This window comes from Sciurus carolinensis, chromosome 2, assembly GCF_902686445.1.
Source record: "Sciurus carolinensis chromosome 2, mSciCar1.2, whole genome shotgun sequence".
NCBI lineage: Eukaryota > Metazoa > Chordata > Mammalia > Rodentia > Sciuridae > Sciurus > Sciurus carolinensis.
In genome coordinates, this window is record NC_062214.1 from 5,387,961 (window position 1) to 5,405,553 (window position 17,593).

At 60.6% G+C, this 17,593-nt stretch overlaps 1 protein-coding gene across 1 annotated transcript in view; it reads left to right on the forward strand.

Annotated features, from left to right (window-relative positions):
* Bmp7 (bone morphogenetic protein 7) overlaps positions 1 to 17,593 on the forward strand; it is a 71,467-nt gene that overhangs the window by 25,069 nt on the left and 28,805 nt on the right. Inside the window, exon 2 of the mRNA XM_047541703.1 lies at positions 2,951 to 3,143. Coding sequence (XP_047397659.1) covers positions 2,951 to 3,143 — 193 coding nt within the window. The remainder of the gene's footprint in view (positions 1 to 2,950; positions 3,144 to 17,593) is intronic.

The following is a 17,593-nucleotide window of genomic DNA, read 5'->3' on the forward strand; positions in this document are numbered from 1 at the left end:
TTCATGCCTGTCCTTGTCTTCAAGTAATTAAGGAAGGAAATTCACCCAGGAAACTGTCCCAAAGAGCCCACAGGTGTTTGCAGGAAATTTAGTTGCTCACTTGATCTGTGAGTTCCTTTAATTGAAAAAGAAAATCTTGAAAACCTTGATAGCTTACCTATCTCAACAGTTCCTTACGCATTAAAACTGTCTAGCATAAGCCGGGCACGATGGCACACACCTGTGACAGCAGCCACACCGGGACTGAGGCAGGAGGATTGCAAGTTTGAGGCAACTTGAAGAGACCCTGGCTCAAAATAAAATAAAAAAGGGCCTGGGATGTAGCTCAGTGGTGCTCCTAGGTTCAATGCCCAGTTCCAGAAGAAAAAATAAGGTCCTACATAGCCGCTCTGCGAGCCTCAGGTTTGCAATCCCGTAGGTGTTCTCTGCTGGGTGCGACCTCAGTGACTGTACCTGAGCTCACGTCCTGCTACTCTGACATGCCTTCCTGTTCAGTCTGTTGTGATTCTTGTTTTCTTTTGTGAACAAACTGTCGTAGCTGAACCGTGGAGTGCCTGCATGCGTCCTGCCTGCCTCCCGCACGGGGCTCACCATCCTGGCTCTCCCTTAGTAGTCTGGCCATGGTGGCAGGCCCTGACACGGTGCCGGCTCCTGTGGCTCTTGGAGAAAGAGGAGGCGCACAGAACTTAGGCCGTGGCCAAGGGCACTGGGCAGCCAGTGGTGCACTGAGCAGCGGGGGCCACAGGGCTGCGAGGTCAAGAGTGTGGGCTCCTGTGGTGGCTGAGCCTGCCCAGCGTGGGCACATCAAGATGGTGCACTCGGGCAGCACGCTTTGGCACTCGGGTTCTCGGGCTTCCTCTGTTGAGCTGGAGGGCGCTCACCCCTCACCCCTGCTCTCTGCTCCGGTGGGTCACTGCCTTTGCGTTCTGATGGCATGGTGGCATGGTCTGTCCCACAGCCCCGTTTGTTGGGGACTCAGTGCATTCCAGGAAAACACCTGGCTGTGCTCCTGTGCCTATTCAGGGCGGCCCCCTGCTGCTGCGGAGGAGCAGAGAGAGGCTTCATGGGAGCTGTCCGCAGCAGGGGGCCTAGAGTGACCCCGGGGCTCCACAGTGCCCTAGGAGCGCCTCGAAACGTGGTTACCTAGGGGCACGTTCCCACCATAGCCCTTTCCCACCTCCTGACAGAGTCCCTGGGACTCGACCTGTGGAGCTGCAGAGAAATGAATGGACTGAAGAGCTCGCTGGTAGGATCTGGTGCGGATGCTGGGCTATGGCGGGAGGGGAGGTCCCCATGTACTCTGGGGATTCTGACTCGAGCAGCTGGATGAGGGTCCATTCAGCTGGCCAGTGTTAGAAGAGAACCAGTTTGAGCAGGGTTAATTCATGAGAGCTTTGGGAATTAATTTGGAATTGCTTTTTGAGGCCTACAACTGGAGATATGGAGAAGGTAATTGGATGCATGAGCAGAGTCAGGGGGACCTCCTGGCACGAGATAAATCTGTCTGCATGGAAGGGTCATTCGTATGTGTGGTCCTGTGCCTGTGGGGGGTCATTCGTATGTTGGGGTTATCTGCATGTAGGGGATCGTTTGTATGTAGGGATCGTCTGCATGTAGGGGTAGTCTGCCCAGAGGGGTCATCTGCACGTAGGGGGCGTCCACCCATAGGGGTCATCTGCCCAGAGGGGTCATCTGCACGTAGGGGGCATCTGCATGTGGGCTGCAGCCACTGTGTGGGTGGACGAGCTCTCCCCTGGGAGGTCAAGCCCATGTCTGGTTTGGGTGGAACCTGGGTTTGAGTCCCAGCTCTGTGACCCTGGGAAGGCCACGGGACACCTCTTGGGTCTCAACTGCCTTACCAATGTGATGTGCTCACCACCTAGGGTGGCATGGGGACTGGATAGGTGGCAGCACTGGCCCGGCTCTTGGTCTGGCCTCCTTACCTTGGGTCATCCTGCTCGTGGACTGTCTCCATCTGGTGCTGGGCACCTGTGAATGGACATGCTATTGCAGTCCAACGTCAGTGCCAACAGAAGAGACTGGGCCGGGGCTGGTATGTTGTTCTGAAGCCGTTTCCCAAAGCTCCTGGCTCTGCCTCTGCCTTACATTGCCGTGAGGCCAAGGCTGTGGTTGTCAACCCCGGCCGCTGCTTGGAAGTATCTGGGGGTGCTTTAAAAAGAGGGAGCTCTCCAGGCCGTTCCCGGAGCTGTGCTCCCGGCTCGGCCCTGGCATGCTGCCTGAGCTCACCGCGTGCTTGCCTTCCCAGTTCCATGTTCAGGGGCCTCGCCATGGGACCTCGGAATCCGCCTGGATGGTGGCATTTACACCGTGGAAACTGGCCAGCTGCACAGACCAAGGCCCAGGGAGCTGGCCAGCAAGCATCCACCAGCCCACCACAGGGCAGGCCATCCTTACTTTTCAACAGCGTCCACTGTGACTTATGTGCAGCAGGGCTGGGACCGTGACTGAGGTGTCCCAGGGTGGGCACAGGAAGCTCCATGGTACCGCCCGCAGCAACAGCCAGCTGGCCCCCGCAGAAGGCGAGCGGCTCTGTGAATCAGGCCATCACGCTGCACAGCATCCTGTGAAGGAGGATCTGTGTCAGTTTTTAAAATGGCGAAATCAAGTCTGGAAGGGTTTCCTGTCCCTTGTGCAGGCCACGCTACTAGTCAGTGGCTGAGGGTGGACTTGGACCCAGGGCCTCCTGGGTGGCTGTGGGCAGTGCCCACTCTTCCCAGCAGCTTGGGCGGAGTGATGCCCTTGTTGTTCCGGAGGACCGTGGGGTCTGAGCCTGGGCTTCGGTCAGCTGCAGCGAGTCAGCGTGGGGTGGACTGTGACCAGGACTTTGGGTGGGCGAGTCTGCTAGGCCGGGTGCTGGACTCCGAGCCGGGAGAGGGAAGCCCAGAGACTAACGGGCGCCCGTGCTGGCCTGTGCTTTCTCCCCCTCCAGTGGAGCACGACCGGGAGTTCTTCCACCCACGCTACCACCACCGGGAGTTCCGGTTCGATCTTTCCAAGATCCCGGAAGGGGAGGCTGTGACCGCAGCTGAATTCCGGATCTACAAGGACTACATCCGGGAGCGCTTCGATAACGAGACCTTCCGGATCAGCGTCTACCAGGTGCTTCAGGAGCACTTGGGCAGGTGGGTGCTGGGGTCAGGGTGCCGGGCTGCCTCCAGCTGCTGAGGAAGAAAGGGTGGGCCAGGATGGGCACGGGGCAGTGGCCACCACACAGATGCCACCGTGGGACACCAGCCACATTTGGACTGGTGTCTCCTTGAAAGACAGTGCATGGTGTGTGTCCGTTTCTTGAGATGCTGATCGTCAGAGAGAATGGGCAGGAGAGGCCAGGAGGCCCGGTGTGTGGCCCGTGCAGGATTTACAGTGGCCTGGATCTGGCAGGGGCAGTGTCCCGGGGATGGTCTCCCACTCTCCGATCTTCACTGAGGCCCCGCCTGATGTCAGGCCACCAGTGAAAGTGGCCATTTGTAATAAATGAGGGAACGAGAGGGAATACAGCCCTGAGCCCCAAAGAAACAGCCAGGGAAGTCCCGGTCCTCCCAAAGTCGCCGGGTCAGGAGCCGGAGGTTGGTGCTCTGAGGCTTTAGTTTCTGGACTCCCACTGTCCCCTGCTGCCGGGACGGGCAGTTCATGAAGGGCCGTGTGTGCCTCTGAGTCTCAGCCCTTGCTCTTCAGGCAGGAAGGGGACTTGTAACCACAGACAGCACCCTACAGACCATGCCCGCTGAGTGCTGCTGCCTTAGTGCCGTCCTGGCCACGGGACACGAAACTTCAGTGGAGCGCTTGCCTGGCAGGCACGAGGCCCTGGGTCCCCTCCCCAGCACTGCGGAACAGACAGAACAAGAGGACAAAGCTTGTGCGGGTGGTCCTGTGTCTTGCCTTTATCTCACGTCCCGCCCTGGGGGGCCTTCTAAGGTAGCTCTGCTAAAGAGAGTGGAAGTGACCTGAAGCCACAGCGCACCGTCACCCAGGGAGAAAATGGCCCCATGGGGTTGAGCTGAGGTTCAGGGACAAGCCAGAGCCTGTGCCTACAAACGTATTTCCATTAAACACTTGTGTCTGGAAAGATGAGGCCCAGGCTCCCTGCCTCTCGCTGTGGAGGCCGTTTCTGCCCCGACACAGCCCTGCCACCATTTCTTGGCCTTCTCAGACCAGCAAAGGCCCATGTGTTCTCATGCGGCGCCCTGTGTGCACTCTCTGCTCTACCATCAGTTCCTTCTGTCCCCGCACTGTCCCATGGGTTGGCTGTGCTGTGGGGTCTTACTGCCCCTGAGTGCGGAACAGGTTGTTGACTGAGGCACAGGTTGTGTGGACATCTCTCCCAGCCAGGGAGGACGGAGCCTGCTCCTGTGTGCTCACCAAGGTTGCTTAACCAAGCTGTCAATCCTCGTCCGTCTGACAGGTGACAGATGGTGTCCCTGTGTCTTTTAAATCTTCTGTTTCAGGGGGCCCACCCAAAGGCCACCCTGGACTGCTTCCTGCTGGAGGGGATGGTACTGGGAAGGAGTGGGGTGGCATGAGGTGTAGGGCAGGCTGTGTCTCCTAGAGGCATCCATCCAGGTGCCCAGGCCGCCCAGCAGGCTGTACCCTGGTCCCTGCACAACTCCCAGGAGTGGCTTCAGGTTCATTTGTGGGAGGTACAGAGCTTGGTCTACACTCTGACGAATGCCTTAGGACTTTGTTTTAGTTTTTATTTTGCAGGGCAGGGGAGGGAGCCTGGGCCTCAGGCCTGTGGGCAAACTCTGGCCACCCAGGCCGCTTCCACGGACCCTGCGAAGGCTGGTGACCCAGGGCTCTTTGTCAGCAGCACAGAATCTGTCCACCTGTGCCATCCCTGAGCGCCTCACCTGGGCCTGCCTCTGGGAAAGTGCTGTCGAGAGGCTTCCGGAATGGAGTAGCTTTGAGTGGGGCTGATCCACACACCTGCACCAGGGCAGGTCTCTGTGCCAGAACGCGTGCCCTGCTGCTGACCCGTGGCCACTGGGCCTGGGGCGCCTCTGCAGCCCTGTGCTGCTCTTCTCTTGAAGGGCATCCCCACCCCCGGCTCCCGCCTCCTGTGCACACCCTCTCTGCTCGGTGTGGGGAGGTGCTGGGTGGAGGGCCGGGGATCAGCATGCGGGGCCGGGCGGCTGTTGTGGAGGTCAAGGCTGCTGCGTCTGGAAAGAGACACGGGCTCCATGATTTATTTGTTCGAGCTCCGTGGAGCATCCCATGCCGGGCACCGTTCTCAGAAGTCAGATCATGGGGGCCAGTGAGAGGAGACCCCGAGAGCAGGCCTCATCTGAGGTTTTGGTGGAAGGTGTTACCTCTCCCAGGGAGGCCACAGTGGGACCATGAACGAGGTGTCTTACAGCAGTGGGACCCCATTCTTTGAATTCTGGAGGCTGGAAGTCCAGAGTGAAGCTCTCAGGGGGCCCTGCTCCCTCCGAAACCTTGCCTGGGGTCCTTGCTCGCCTCCTCCTGCTTCTGGTGGCCGCTGACCATTGTGCTTCGTGACTGCAGCTGGACCAGCCCGTCGCGGCCTCTGTGGTCACGTGGCTCCCATTTGCACAAGGGTTCTCCTGGTGCGGCTCCCGTCTTCTCACAAGGTGGTGCCACCTGCTGCACTGATTTAACGGATTCCGCCTGCGGAGACACTGCTTTCAGATCAGGTCCATGGACAGGTGCCCGGGGTTAGGACTTGAGGGTGTCTTCTTGATCCATCCCATCCCGGGTCCAGAAGGTGAGAAGCAAACGGAGGCGCAAACAAACCAGGTAGCTGCTGGACTGACTGGGGAGGTGTGCAGACAGCTGTGCCTTAGGTAGGGCAGTCATGGAGGGTGCCGAGCTGGGACGTCGGAATGGCAAGAAGGCTCTGTCGCGTAGGTCAGGAGGTAATGTAGGAGGGACGGGGAGGCCGATGCGAGGCTGGGCCTTGCTGAGGGTGAGGCGGGTCCTTTACTGGAAGCTCTTGTCTGACTCCTCCTCTGGGGTCCCAGCTCTGCGTCCTGCTGATTTGTGGGCACTTGGTCCTGCCTAGTTCAAGGTAGCGGCCTCCTGCCCCTTCCAGAGGTCCAGGGTGGATCCTGGGTGCCCAAGATGGGGGGGAAGACCTGAGTCGCTGCGGCTGATGGAGGGAAGGCTGAGACTGGGGTCCTCAGCCCGAGCAGGTGGCCAGGCTGGTGTAACAGCCACTGAGTGCCGAGTCCGTCTCTGGTGGCTCCTGGCTTGCTGGGAGGCCACGCTTCTCATCAGCAAGTGCCCAAGCAGAGGAGGCGACCACAGGGTTGGGAATGACTGGCGGGCGCGACATACTGGGCATGGAGGAGGGGACGGGAGGAGGACTTGTGCTCTGAATTGCTTGGTTTTCTTCCTGTGCCTCAGAGGAGATGTCACTCTCCTTCTCCAGAAGCTGAAAGGTTAAAACTTTAAGAAGTCACTTATCCATTTCCTGAGAAGCTTGTTTGGGTTCGACTCTAGAGACAAGGTGCTCTTACTAGGTGATTGGGGCGGGGGGCGCTGACGCCGCTCTTCCGAGCGTGGATTCAAATCCTGCCACCGGGCACCAGTGTGGCCATGGGGTCCAGGAACCTCAGAGCCTCAGTTTCCTCCTGTATAAACGGGGGGTACCTGGCTCTCCCTCCCCGGCCTGTGCGGAGGGCGAAGGGAGTCGAGCTGCTCAGCACGATGCTTGCCACCTGGTGGGTGCTCCCTGGAGGTCAGCACAGTCCCTTCATCGCAGTCCCTTTCAGGGGAGGGAGCCGCAGGCCCGCCCTGTCTTCTCCTCGTGCTGAGTCCCTGGGCTTTGCTGTCTCTGGGGCGGGGTGGGGGAGGTCTGAGCAGGACGCTCGGTCTTCCACATCTCACCTGTGCAGGGGTGGAGCTCACCTGTGCTGTCTTAGCTGGGCCCCGCATCCTGCTGCAGCTGAGGGTCGCCTGCTTGTCTGAGTTCCCAAAGAGCTCGGGTCCTACCCACCACCCGGCCACGGAGCCACCCCAGTCTTTGTGCTAAGGAAGCCATGGTCTTGTGCCAGCAGCTGCCCAGCTGTGCCGGGCTGAGACATCTGGCGCTGCAGGAAAGCCCTGGGGTGCTGGGATTAGCTGGCCTTGGGTCGGCCTCAGCATCTCTCCCCTGTGGGAGTCACTTTCCACCAAGTCCTCTTGATCTCTTGGAATCCAGATTAAATTCCGATAATGAGCCGAGCTGGAGGCCTTCCATGGCCCTCGGCCCTGCGTGCAGCTCGGCCCCAGACAGCTGGTAAGACGCGTGGGAGCCGCCCTGGGCGGGCTGCAGAGCCAGTGGGCTGTGAGGCAGGTCTGGGGCTGGTGGCCTGGGCTCTGGGCACCTTTGGAGGGTCGGGGGGTGAAGGCCTCATTCTTCCCCTCATCTGAATCACGGCCTGCATCTGGACAAGCTGGGCCTGGCTTCCAGAGGCTGGACCTGCCCGTCCCTATTGGTTCCAGCTTTGGTCCCAGCTTCTGGGGAGGGTGTTTGGGGCAGGGGTCACGCCGATTAACCTCTTCACTCGTGGAACCAGGCCAGGGTGCTGCATCCTAACCTCCCCAGCCCTGGGGGGATCCTGCCAGTGCCGCCCCATCTGCAGGACGTGCTGGAACTTTGAGAGCGAGCCTCCGGGCACTCCGGGGAAGTGGAAGCCGGCCCCCCTGGCCACCACCAAGGTCGAGATGATGTCGGCAGCTGGATGAAAAATGTCCCTTGCTGCATCTTAGGGATTTTGGCTGCCGGGAGGGTGACCTCAGAGTGGTGTCCCGTGCCAAGATTTGGATCAGCTGCAGCCTGAGTCACTCTGAGGAAGAGGGGCTGTCCCCGCCTGTCCCCCACGGGGGGAGGGTCGGCAGGCAAGGCCAAGGCGCGGCTCACAAGCTCCCTTCAGCCACAGCCAGCGCTCTCGTCCCCGCCCTGCCTCGAGTGGGGAGTGCTCGGGCCAGGCAGCTGCTGCAGCCTACCAGGGCACCTGGCCCTGCCCCCATGTCCAGGTCCTGCAGTGCCCCGCCCCCTAGGAGCACACCTGCCCACAGCTCTGACCTTTCACCTCTCGAGCAGGCACTTCCTGCAGAGCCCCTGTCCTGGGCGAGCGTCCTCAGGCCTCAGCTCTGCTGTGCTAGCCTCGCCTGGGAGTGGCCTCTGACTGGGTCCTCTGAGGGCCGGAGCCGCTGGCTTCTCCCAACTCCCAGCAGGTGCAGGATACTCTCAGTACTCAGCCCAGGAAGGCCTGGACTGGACGTGGAGGGGGAGCACCGAGTCCCCGCGCCCCAGGGTGGCCTCAAGGTGGCCCCAGGGGGGTGGGTCACTGGATCCTTGCCCCACCCCGTCTTCCCCTGAGGACTTGTGGGTGGTGATCACGTTATGTGCAGGTTCAGGACTGGGTGGCAAGACTCTGAGCAAGTTTGGATCTGACTTTCAGCACTGTGAGCATGTTCAGGCAGAGGGACGGCCGTGCTCCGGAGCAGGGCCCCACCCTGTGTCCGAGGCCTCTGTTTTGGTGCTTACAGTTAGTGACCGTGTGGCCACACTTGGTCTTTGTTATGTGCCTTGGAAATGACCCTGTGAAGACTTGTAGTTCCCATTTTATAGGTGAAGAGACTGGCTCAGAGATGGGAAGTAACTTACCTGAGGTTGCCCAGTAAGAAGTGCCCAGGTGGAACTTGAACCCAGCCATCTTAGACTCCAGTGTCACACTCTGAGCCCCAGCAGCACTGTGGCTTCTTTTTCTACAGCTTCCCTCACCTGAGCTCAAATGGGTCAGCTGATGGCCCTCAGCCTCGGCTGTGCATTTGAATTGGTGACACTGATTGGTTAGAATCGATTGAAACCCTGAATACGAGGGTTCGACTGGGCACTGGGATTTCTAAAACGTGGTGATTCCCCGTCTGCCAGGCTGAGCCCTGGCCACTGCGATCTCTCTGTCCCACCTGTGAGCTGATGTGCGTGCCGGGCAGAGGGAGGGGAGAGATTTCTTCTGGTTCCGGCCCTGTTACCTTTGACTATCTTCCCTCCCGCCAGACGGAGCCCAGTTGGTCCAGACCATGACTGTCAGTCTCAGTGGCACAGGAAAGGGCCGGCCGAGGTGGAGACGGCTGCAGGCTCTGGCTCCAGAGGCCTCTCGCTGCTCCCGAAGGCCTACGTGCCTGGTCCCACGTCTGCTGGCTTCTACCCCGTGCCTCTACACCTCAGCCCCAGGGCGTGAGCTCCGGTTTGGAGCTGCCTTCTCAGGAGGTGCTGGGTCAGCTCCCCAGAAGCCTCCTCAGAGGGCAAGGCGGGAGCAGCTGGCAGCCGCGGCACAGCCAGGATGTCCCGGAGGACTGGGGACAGCAGCCCAGAGCAGGCTTGGTCGGGGCAACTTGGTCCTTTTCCTTGTGGCCCCTGTCTGCAGGCCCCACTCCAAAATCCCAGGTCCAAGCTGCTTGGGCGGCAGTGACCAGCCCTGTGCCTCTTGGTTCCCCTTGGGGTCCTGTCCTGGTTTGTGCAGACCATTCTGGAAAAAGCCTGTGTTCAGCACCACCCAGCTGTGCAGAGACGGCAAGCCACTGTGTCCAACCCAGTGAGTGCTGGAAGTGCCTGCGGCCGGCCCCTCAGCATGCCGCTGGCTTCCTGTCCTGCGGTCTGAGGCCATCTGGTGGGCCCTGGTGGCTTTTTTGATCTCTGTGCCTTTTATTTCCTTCCATATTTCACCCCCGGCCAGGCGTCTTGGGGGCGGTGCGGGTGGTGGTTGGGGCATCGGTGGTGACAGACTAGTCTGCCCATAGTGGGTCTGGAGCCGGCCTGGTGGTTGCCGGGATTCTGACTCACTGCAGGCGTTGACCCACCTGGGGGCAGGTTGGGCGGGTGGCCTGTGAGGGAGTCAATCCTGCTGTCCATGGGGCCCCCGCCTGGGGAGGGGCTGCTCTCTGGGCCACTTGCAAGGACTTGCCACCATCACAGTCAGCCCGCCAGCCTCTGCTGTGCCTCCACGCGGCACATACCGGAAAAAGAGCGTAGTGAGGAAGACCCACCTCCCGCGGGCCGCTGAGTGCTGTCCGTCACAGCTCCCATGGAGGTGCCCCGCCACTCCTACAGATAAAGAGGCCGAGGCCCAGGGCCAGGCCGGCGAGGAGGAAGCGGCCCGCAGCCTTCCCGGCATCCTCCCCGGGCTCGTCCGTCCTTCCTGGGCTGGTAGACACACGTTTTCCTTTCTCCTCATGGTGCCCTTATGACTTGGGTAGTGGTGGGACAAATCGTACTTTCCTCAGAAGGAAACTGAGGCAGGGGCGACACACAGCCTGCCCCCCTAGTCCCACCCGTGTTGGGAGTGAGGCGGTCGTGGGGGTTCCTGCGAGGCCTCTGGCTGTACCACTGGGAGCAGCCGGAACTTGGGTAGCTAGGTGACTGAGCTGCGTGGGTCTCCTGGCAGACTTGGTGGGCGCTGCAGCGGCTGCATGGGTGGCCCCCTGCCCAGAGGGCGCTGCACGTGTGTGAGCACTTGTGAGAGTCTCTCTCTCTCTCTCTCTCTCTCTCTCTCTCTCTCTCTCTCTCTCTCTCTCTCTTTCTCTCTCTCTCTCTCGTCGTCCATCCTTTATGCCTGGAGCCAGGCACACAGTAGGCACTCAGTCCGACAGCCGTCTCGTGAACACATGGCCGGACGGGCTTGTCTTCTGCTCCAGGATGTGGGCTTGCTGCGCTCACCGACGGCGCTGCCCCTGGCCAGGGGCCCCGTGCTGGCAGGAGCACACGCGTGCCGGGTACCTGCTGCGTGAGCCGGTGGTGGCCAGCGTCTTTGCCCTGCCACTCGTCCACCCCAGCAAACTTTCCAACGTGCCTTCTCTTCCAGAACTGAAAGAATGTCTTGTTTGCGATCTTTCTCCAGCATCTGAGCTCAATTTCCAAAAAGTGAAAATTGCCTGTGATTATACTACTTTCGATCCTAGGCGAGTTTCCTTGTGATGATCATAATTATATTATTTGGAGCTGGTGGGCACCCAGTGGCAGGCTGGCTCTCATGGGCCATGTGGGGAGATGCCCGTGTGTGTGCTGTGACCGGGGTTCCTGAGGGGGGAATGCATCTGGGGAGGATGGACTTGGGGTCGGGCCGTCTGGATAACTCGATCTGGCACTTGAATTCCAAAAGCTCTTCATACTTGGATCGGGCCCTCCGCTCGCCTATAGAAGCCTATTTTTCCAACTGTATTAACATCTGTGTTTCATATCAGGCCTGTAATTGCTTTAGCCTTTTTGGCAGGAGACAAAGAGAATTCATATTTTTCAATTTGGTCATAAGCGGTCATCTGTAGCTGGGAAGAAAAGTGCCTGCTCAAATATTCACTCCGTACGGATGGGGTACAGGGCGCTGGGCAGACGGTTTCCAGAGTCAGCTGTGGTCAAGGAGGAACTTGGTCATTTCAAGTCCAGGCCAGACGTAGGCATCTGGGTAAATGCCCGAGGTTCTTCCAACACTGGTTCCTCCTTTGTCTTCCTGCTGCCACCCCTGTGGACCCCATCTTCTTCTTCCTTAAAAATGACCATCACTTTCCGTTTTATCACTCCAAGAATAGAGGAAGAAAGCTGACCTCTGGCCTCCGTTCCAGCACACCTGCCACCCTTCTCCCCCCGGGGCCATGACAGGCATTGCTAATGGATCTCAGCCCCCTTTCCTGCTGCACCTGAGCTTTTCCCGACTCCTCGGTGAAGCTGCACCAAGGGGAGCCCTTGGCCTCTGGTCTCAGCTTGGGCTTCCCCAAGGCCCACACGGAGGCAAGGACCGCATGGGACTGGAAGTGAATGACCAGAAAATGCTTCCAGGAAAGGGCCCAGAGGCTGGTGAGGCTGGAGGGTGAGTCGGGCTCCCCCCTGCGTGGTTCTGGAGACAAAGTCACGCCCCTGCCTTTGTCAGGGGTTGGGGACTGAAGTATCTGTGGCTGCATCAGCCGCCATTGGCTTGGCACAGCTGGCCTCTGGGCTCTTTCTGTGGTCGGGCCGTCCTGAGCATCAGGGTGTCCAGTGGCTGCCCTGGCCTCCACCCCACTAGATCCAGTCACACTCCTCACACAGCTGTGGGGCCAGGCACTTCCAGACTTCATCGTGTCCCCTGGGGTGCAAGTTGGTCCCTGGTGGAGTGGCAGGGGGCAGGTCAATGCCCAGGAGTGTCCAGTCCCCTGGAAGCAGAGCTGGTGGAGCCTGGTGCCCGCCTGGGTGGAAGGATCTTGAGAGGCCACTCTGAGGGCTCAGGCGAGGCTGCCGGAGCTGGCGCTCGTGGAGTAGGAAGCCCACGCCGCCTGTCCCCTGCTGCCTCTCATCCTGGTCACACCGCCCGCCTGCCGCCCCCTCTCGGCTCCCACAGCTCACAGGCTGCCTTCTGGGTCAGCAGGGCCTGAACCAAACGGTCGTCAGAACCACTTGGCAGCACTAGCCCCATGTCTGATCCCAGCTGATCTGACGTGGGCGCTGGACGATGCTGTTGCCGGGGTTGAGAAACAAGCTCCCAGGACTGGGCGTGGCTTGCAGGGCCCAGTGTCAAGGGGAAATGTGTGTTGAAGATGTGTCCAGGATTTCAAGATGGCGGCAGCAGAGCGCTCAATGGCGCGGAGTCCCGCTTGACCGCTCGTCGTGGCCGTGGAGCGCTCTGCCCACTCACCAAGTGTAGAGTCCTGTGAGGCCTGTGTGCATCCGGGTGGTGACCAGAGCTGGTGGGTGAATCTGCAGCCTCCCCCACGTCCCAGTTTGGCCAGAGGTCTCCATGGTTTGTGTCTTGTGTGCCCAGAGCCCCGTTTGATTTCCATCCTGCCCCCTGCCCTGCCCTCCAGGTGCTTCACAGGGTCACCTCTCAAAACTACTTGCTTTCACGTCCTGACTCCGAATCTGCCTTTGAGGGACCCTGAAGCATGACAGGATGAGGGGTCCACTGCTGGGTGGCCAGCAGGATTGGTAGCACCTGGCCCAGCCCTGGCGCTGAGTGCGCGATGTTTTCCTTTGCTTCCCTCTTCCTGGCACCCCTCTGGCCTGGGGACACTGCCCTCGGAATGGGTCTCCGGCAGCCCCTGCACCTGCTTCTAGATGTCGCCGCGGCCTCTGCCTCTGTGCATCTGAGCCTGGTGGTGGCCTTGCTTTCCTCCACACGCCCCTGGTGGGGCCGCCTCCTTTGTGCGTCTCTTCTTGCCTCATGCACTTTTTGGTCTCTGGGTTTGGAACCTTAAATCAGCCTGTGGTTCTTTTCTCTCCTGTTTTTGTGTTAGGAAGATGACGCAGCCTGAACGCTGCTTGTGTTGGTTTGTTTATCCTGTGTGTTCGCGGAGAGGCAGAGTTTACCTTGTTCTATTTGGGTCTGGAGCTGGCGGCTGGAGGAAATGGGGCAACCGGGGAAAGTCTAGAAAGATCCACCTCCGCGCCGCCAGACACAGGCCGCCGCCCTTCCCGGTGGGACTTCCCAGAGCTGTTTGGACACTCTGCTCCTCCCTGCGAGGCCTGGTGTGGGGGGCTCCCAGGGTCCTGATATTTCACTGCAGCCCCCTGCCTGTTTTTCTTGATATGGGGAAAGGAGGTGACCCAAGAGTGACAAGGGACAGGAAACGGGAAAGGGAAGCTGGAAGTCCAAAGATCGGACAATTTCCAGACAGGGGCAGTTTGGGGTGGTTTGACGACCTGAATCCACAGTCCCCAGGTCCTTCGGGAAGCAGGCTGTGGAGGTGCCTAGGGGCTGGCCAGGGTCTCCCTTGGCCAGTCTGAAAGACCAGCCCGTGACCTGCAGCGGCTCCCAGGGCTGCGGTAGAGCTGGAGGGCTGAGGTGCCCAGGGGCCTGGGCCGTTTCCGAGGTGCCTTCCTAGCAGGAGACGCATTCGCTCTTCCTCCTGAATCCCAGGAATTACTGGCAGGGAATCCGGCTGGCGAGGCTGGCGGCCTCCTCCGCTGTAGAGGGCCTGGAGGCACCATGCACCGTCCACGTGTCCTCCAGGCTCCCTCTGCTCCCCTGGGTGCTGGGTGCAGGGTGAGTGCAGTTGTGTTTTGCCAACGAGGAGCTTAACATGGGTGGGGGACGAGGGGAACCCTAAGAACGGCTTTAGCCCCCCTGAAATGTGGCCTTGGGGCCGCAGGGGGGGTGTGGGTTCTGAGGGTGCCCAGTCCCTGGCGAGCTGTAGGTGGGGGTCAGGAATGGTGTGCCAGGCTGGGGGACAGCATGCGCCAGGCTGGTGGTGGGGTGGCGGCTGGCACAGAGGAGGTCCCGAAGGCGGCGGGGCGGGCAGAGTGTGCGTCTAGGGGGACGGGCCCTCCGCAGGAGGGGTGACAAGCCCGTGTGCCCCTCTGGAAGTTGGGCGGTGCCTCGCTCTCTCCCTGCGGTTTCTGGGTCGGTTGCACAGCCTCCTAACTGCAGAACGCCAAGGCAGCTTGCGTGTTACCCAGGAGCTCCTGGGGTTCAGGCAGTGTGATTCATCCCGTGCAGGCTGCTCCGAGGAGCGAGCGGGGGCTGAGAGGTGCAGGAGGGGCCCGAGGCTCCTCCAGGGGCACCTCGGCACCCTCACGTCTGCCGGGGGTCCGGGCGTGCTCCCTGGCCACCTGCTCCCGATGACAACTCCTCACCTGGGGCAGGGCACCAGCGCCTACCGTCCAGGTGTGTGACTCCACGGGCTCCCTGGATCTCAGATCATTGCTTCTGGAACCAGGGTCTGCACCACGTGGTAGTGAGCTCCTTGCTTTAGGGCTGGGGTCGGGTCAGTCCAGTGGTGAGATTCACATTACATGGGGGTCTGCTCCAAACAGCTGGGGCCTCGAGCCCCTGGCACTGTGGTGGCATCTAGTCGTCCCCAGAACCATCCTCATTGTCATCCACATTTCATAAACAAAATAGCCTCCAGACAGAGGTCAGGCTGCCCAGGGCCTCTCCGCTGGGACTCCACTCCTGCTTTCCTCCACTCAGAGCTTGTGTGTGATGCCTGCCATCCCAGGTCACCCAAAGTGTGACCCAAGGACCACCCTGGGACACTCGCACAGAAAGGATGTGCGTTCCACCCAGACGTCTGCTCGCTCGCTGGCAGCTCGTCCCGGATAGGGCGCGCTCTCCGTGTCCCGTGATTCCCTTCCCTCCCGACGCCCCACCTGTCACAGCACAGCTGGAGAGCTTCTAGACCCCCTCTGTTGCCGGGGTAGACATTTCTTTGCAGCAGGACTTGTCAGGGCCTTCAAGTGCTAATGTGCCGTGGGAGTCCCCTGAGGAGCAATGTGTCACCTGGCGTTCCCAACCGCATTTAACTACAGAGCCTTGTTGACTTCTAATGTGTCTTTTGAGACCTCCAAGAGCTCTAGACCTTCCTCTTGCAACTGGGGCAACTGAGGCCCAGGACTTGATGGCCCTTACCACAGCAGCCTCCTGGGTGCTGGACAGGGGTGTCCTAGTCCCTCCGCACATGCCCGGTGGGCTCCCTAGACGTGGGGCCGGCTGGGCCCTGCGGTGGTGGATGGCCGAGGGCTGCCCAGCTCCGTCTGCTTTGTGTGCGTTTCCACCTCCCTCCCCGGAGACCTAATTCTAGCCTTTCTGGATGCGCACAGCCTTGAGAAGGTGCTGTAAAAAGCTCAGGCTCCCGGCCTTCACCTTCCTGTCTCAGGGCATTCCCTGAAGTCGATGCTGGGTGCTCCCAGCCCGGGCACAGGAGGCCACCCTGGCCCAATTCAGCGACCTGGAAGCCTCCGGTAGCCAAGGCCAGCTTCCTCAGGGGCCCTCTGATCTGCTCCTGCGCTTCCCTGCAGGCCGGTGTCTGCGCTGGCCCCACCGCCCTTCCAGCCTCAGCAGCTCAGCCCTCACCTCCCGCGGCCGCTCTCCCCTGATGCCTCTTCTGAGGAATGTTCTTGGGCCCAGCAGCAGTTCACAGCAATGTCCCGTTTCCAGAGCACAGAGCGAGGGTGCCGGTCAGCGCGGGGAGGAGAGCCCTCCACCTGCCTGAAACTCCCCGTGCCACTCAGCTCCGGACTTCCCTGCCACCTGCCATCTCCTGCTGGTCTCGCTCACCACACTGCCCAGCCTCTCTTCCCTCTGTCCAGTCCCCGGCTGCCTTAGCCCTGCAAGTCCTTTTGGTGCTCCAGGGTGTCCTCTCACGCACCTGTGCCAGGGCCGGGCCTTCCTTTCTCTTCCTCACCCAGGGGACCCCTCTGTCTGCGCTGGGTCCGGGTTTTCATGACTTGCCTTTGTGCCGTGATACACTCCCAGCTCTGGACCCAGGACTCTGCCTCTCCTGCTCCTCGCAGAGCCCTGAGGACTGAAGGATGTCTGAGGAGGCTGGAGCCTTACTGGTTCCTTGCTGGTATGGCGAGCCACCGCCAATTCAGTGGGCTGCACGCTCGAGTGTGCTCTCCTGCAGCGCTGGGGGTCTGGGGTCTGAAGTGGGTCTCGCTGGTGCCCCATGCCATGGGCTAGAAGGGCTGGGGGCCTTCGGCAGGCCCTGGGGAGGATCTGCCTCCTGGCCTTGTCCAAGGCAGGACAGGCCACCTCCTCCTTAGCTGGGACTCATGCCCCCTAGCCTCTGCTGTCATGGCCACCTCCCCTCCTTTGCCTCCCGCTCATGAGGACTTTTGATGTGACACTGGGCCCATCTGGATAATCCGGAATCTTCTCTCAGTTCAAAATCCTTCCTTCAATCCCACCTGCAAACCCTTCCGACTACATAAGATGGCGCACTCGAGGGTCTGGGCCTGCCCTGGGACCTTGGAGGGGCATGTTTTGCTGTCCACCTCGTAATATGAAGCCCACTTTCCTTCCTTTGGTGACTGGGCTGCTCGGCACGGGGTGCTCACATCCTCCTCCTGCCTCCCCTAACCCTGGGTGGGCGTACGCACCCTGTGGCTTTCTGCCTGGGCCTGGGCACATGGCCGAGGACTCCTCGCTCCTGGCCCGTGCCACCTCGTCTGTTAGATGGGATCGGGATCGTAGCACTGTTGGAGGTGGGAGGGCGGGACTGCCGCCCGGGACCTGGTGCTAGGTGCCTCCCGGAGAGCCTGTAGACAATGCCGAGCGTCCCTCCAAGCCCAGCTCGCCTGCTCCCTGCTGGTGGTGGGCTGCGTCTGAGTCCCGGGGGAGTTGGACAGGGGTGTGGAGAGCCCTGTTTTCATCACACCACCCGGATTATGGCCAAGAACTGGATTCTGATTCCCGTTCGGTCCCCGGCAGTCTGCACACAAGATGGAACCCCGTTGCCCCAGGGTCTGCAGAGCCCAAGACTGAAACGGCTGCAGTGGTTCCCGGGTCCTGTTCAACCCACCAGGCCCTGGACACCCACTGACTGGCAGGAGGCACAGTCCCCACAGCCCTGAAGCCGGGCCCTGCAATGGGAGGTGGACCGTCCCGAGGGACAAGGCAGTGTGGGCGCTGCAGGACCCAGATGGAATCCACCTTTCCTGTGGCCTCTAATTATAGCTGGAGTGCCCAGGGCCAGGGACGTCCTCAGACTCCAGACTCGGCTTGGTTTTCAGGGCCGGTGTCAGGGCTGCCTTCCCTGGAGCCGAGCGTGTGCGCATTTAGCAGTTCCTCTGAGGTCCTGCTTTGAGGGGTGACACCTCGATCCCACGGTGGATTCTTTCTCTGCCAGAGGGAGGTCCTGGGTGAAGGCCCTTGAGGTC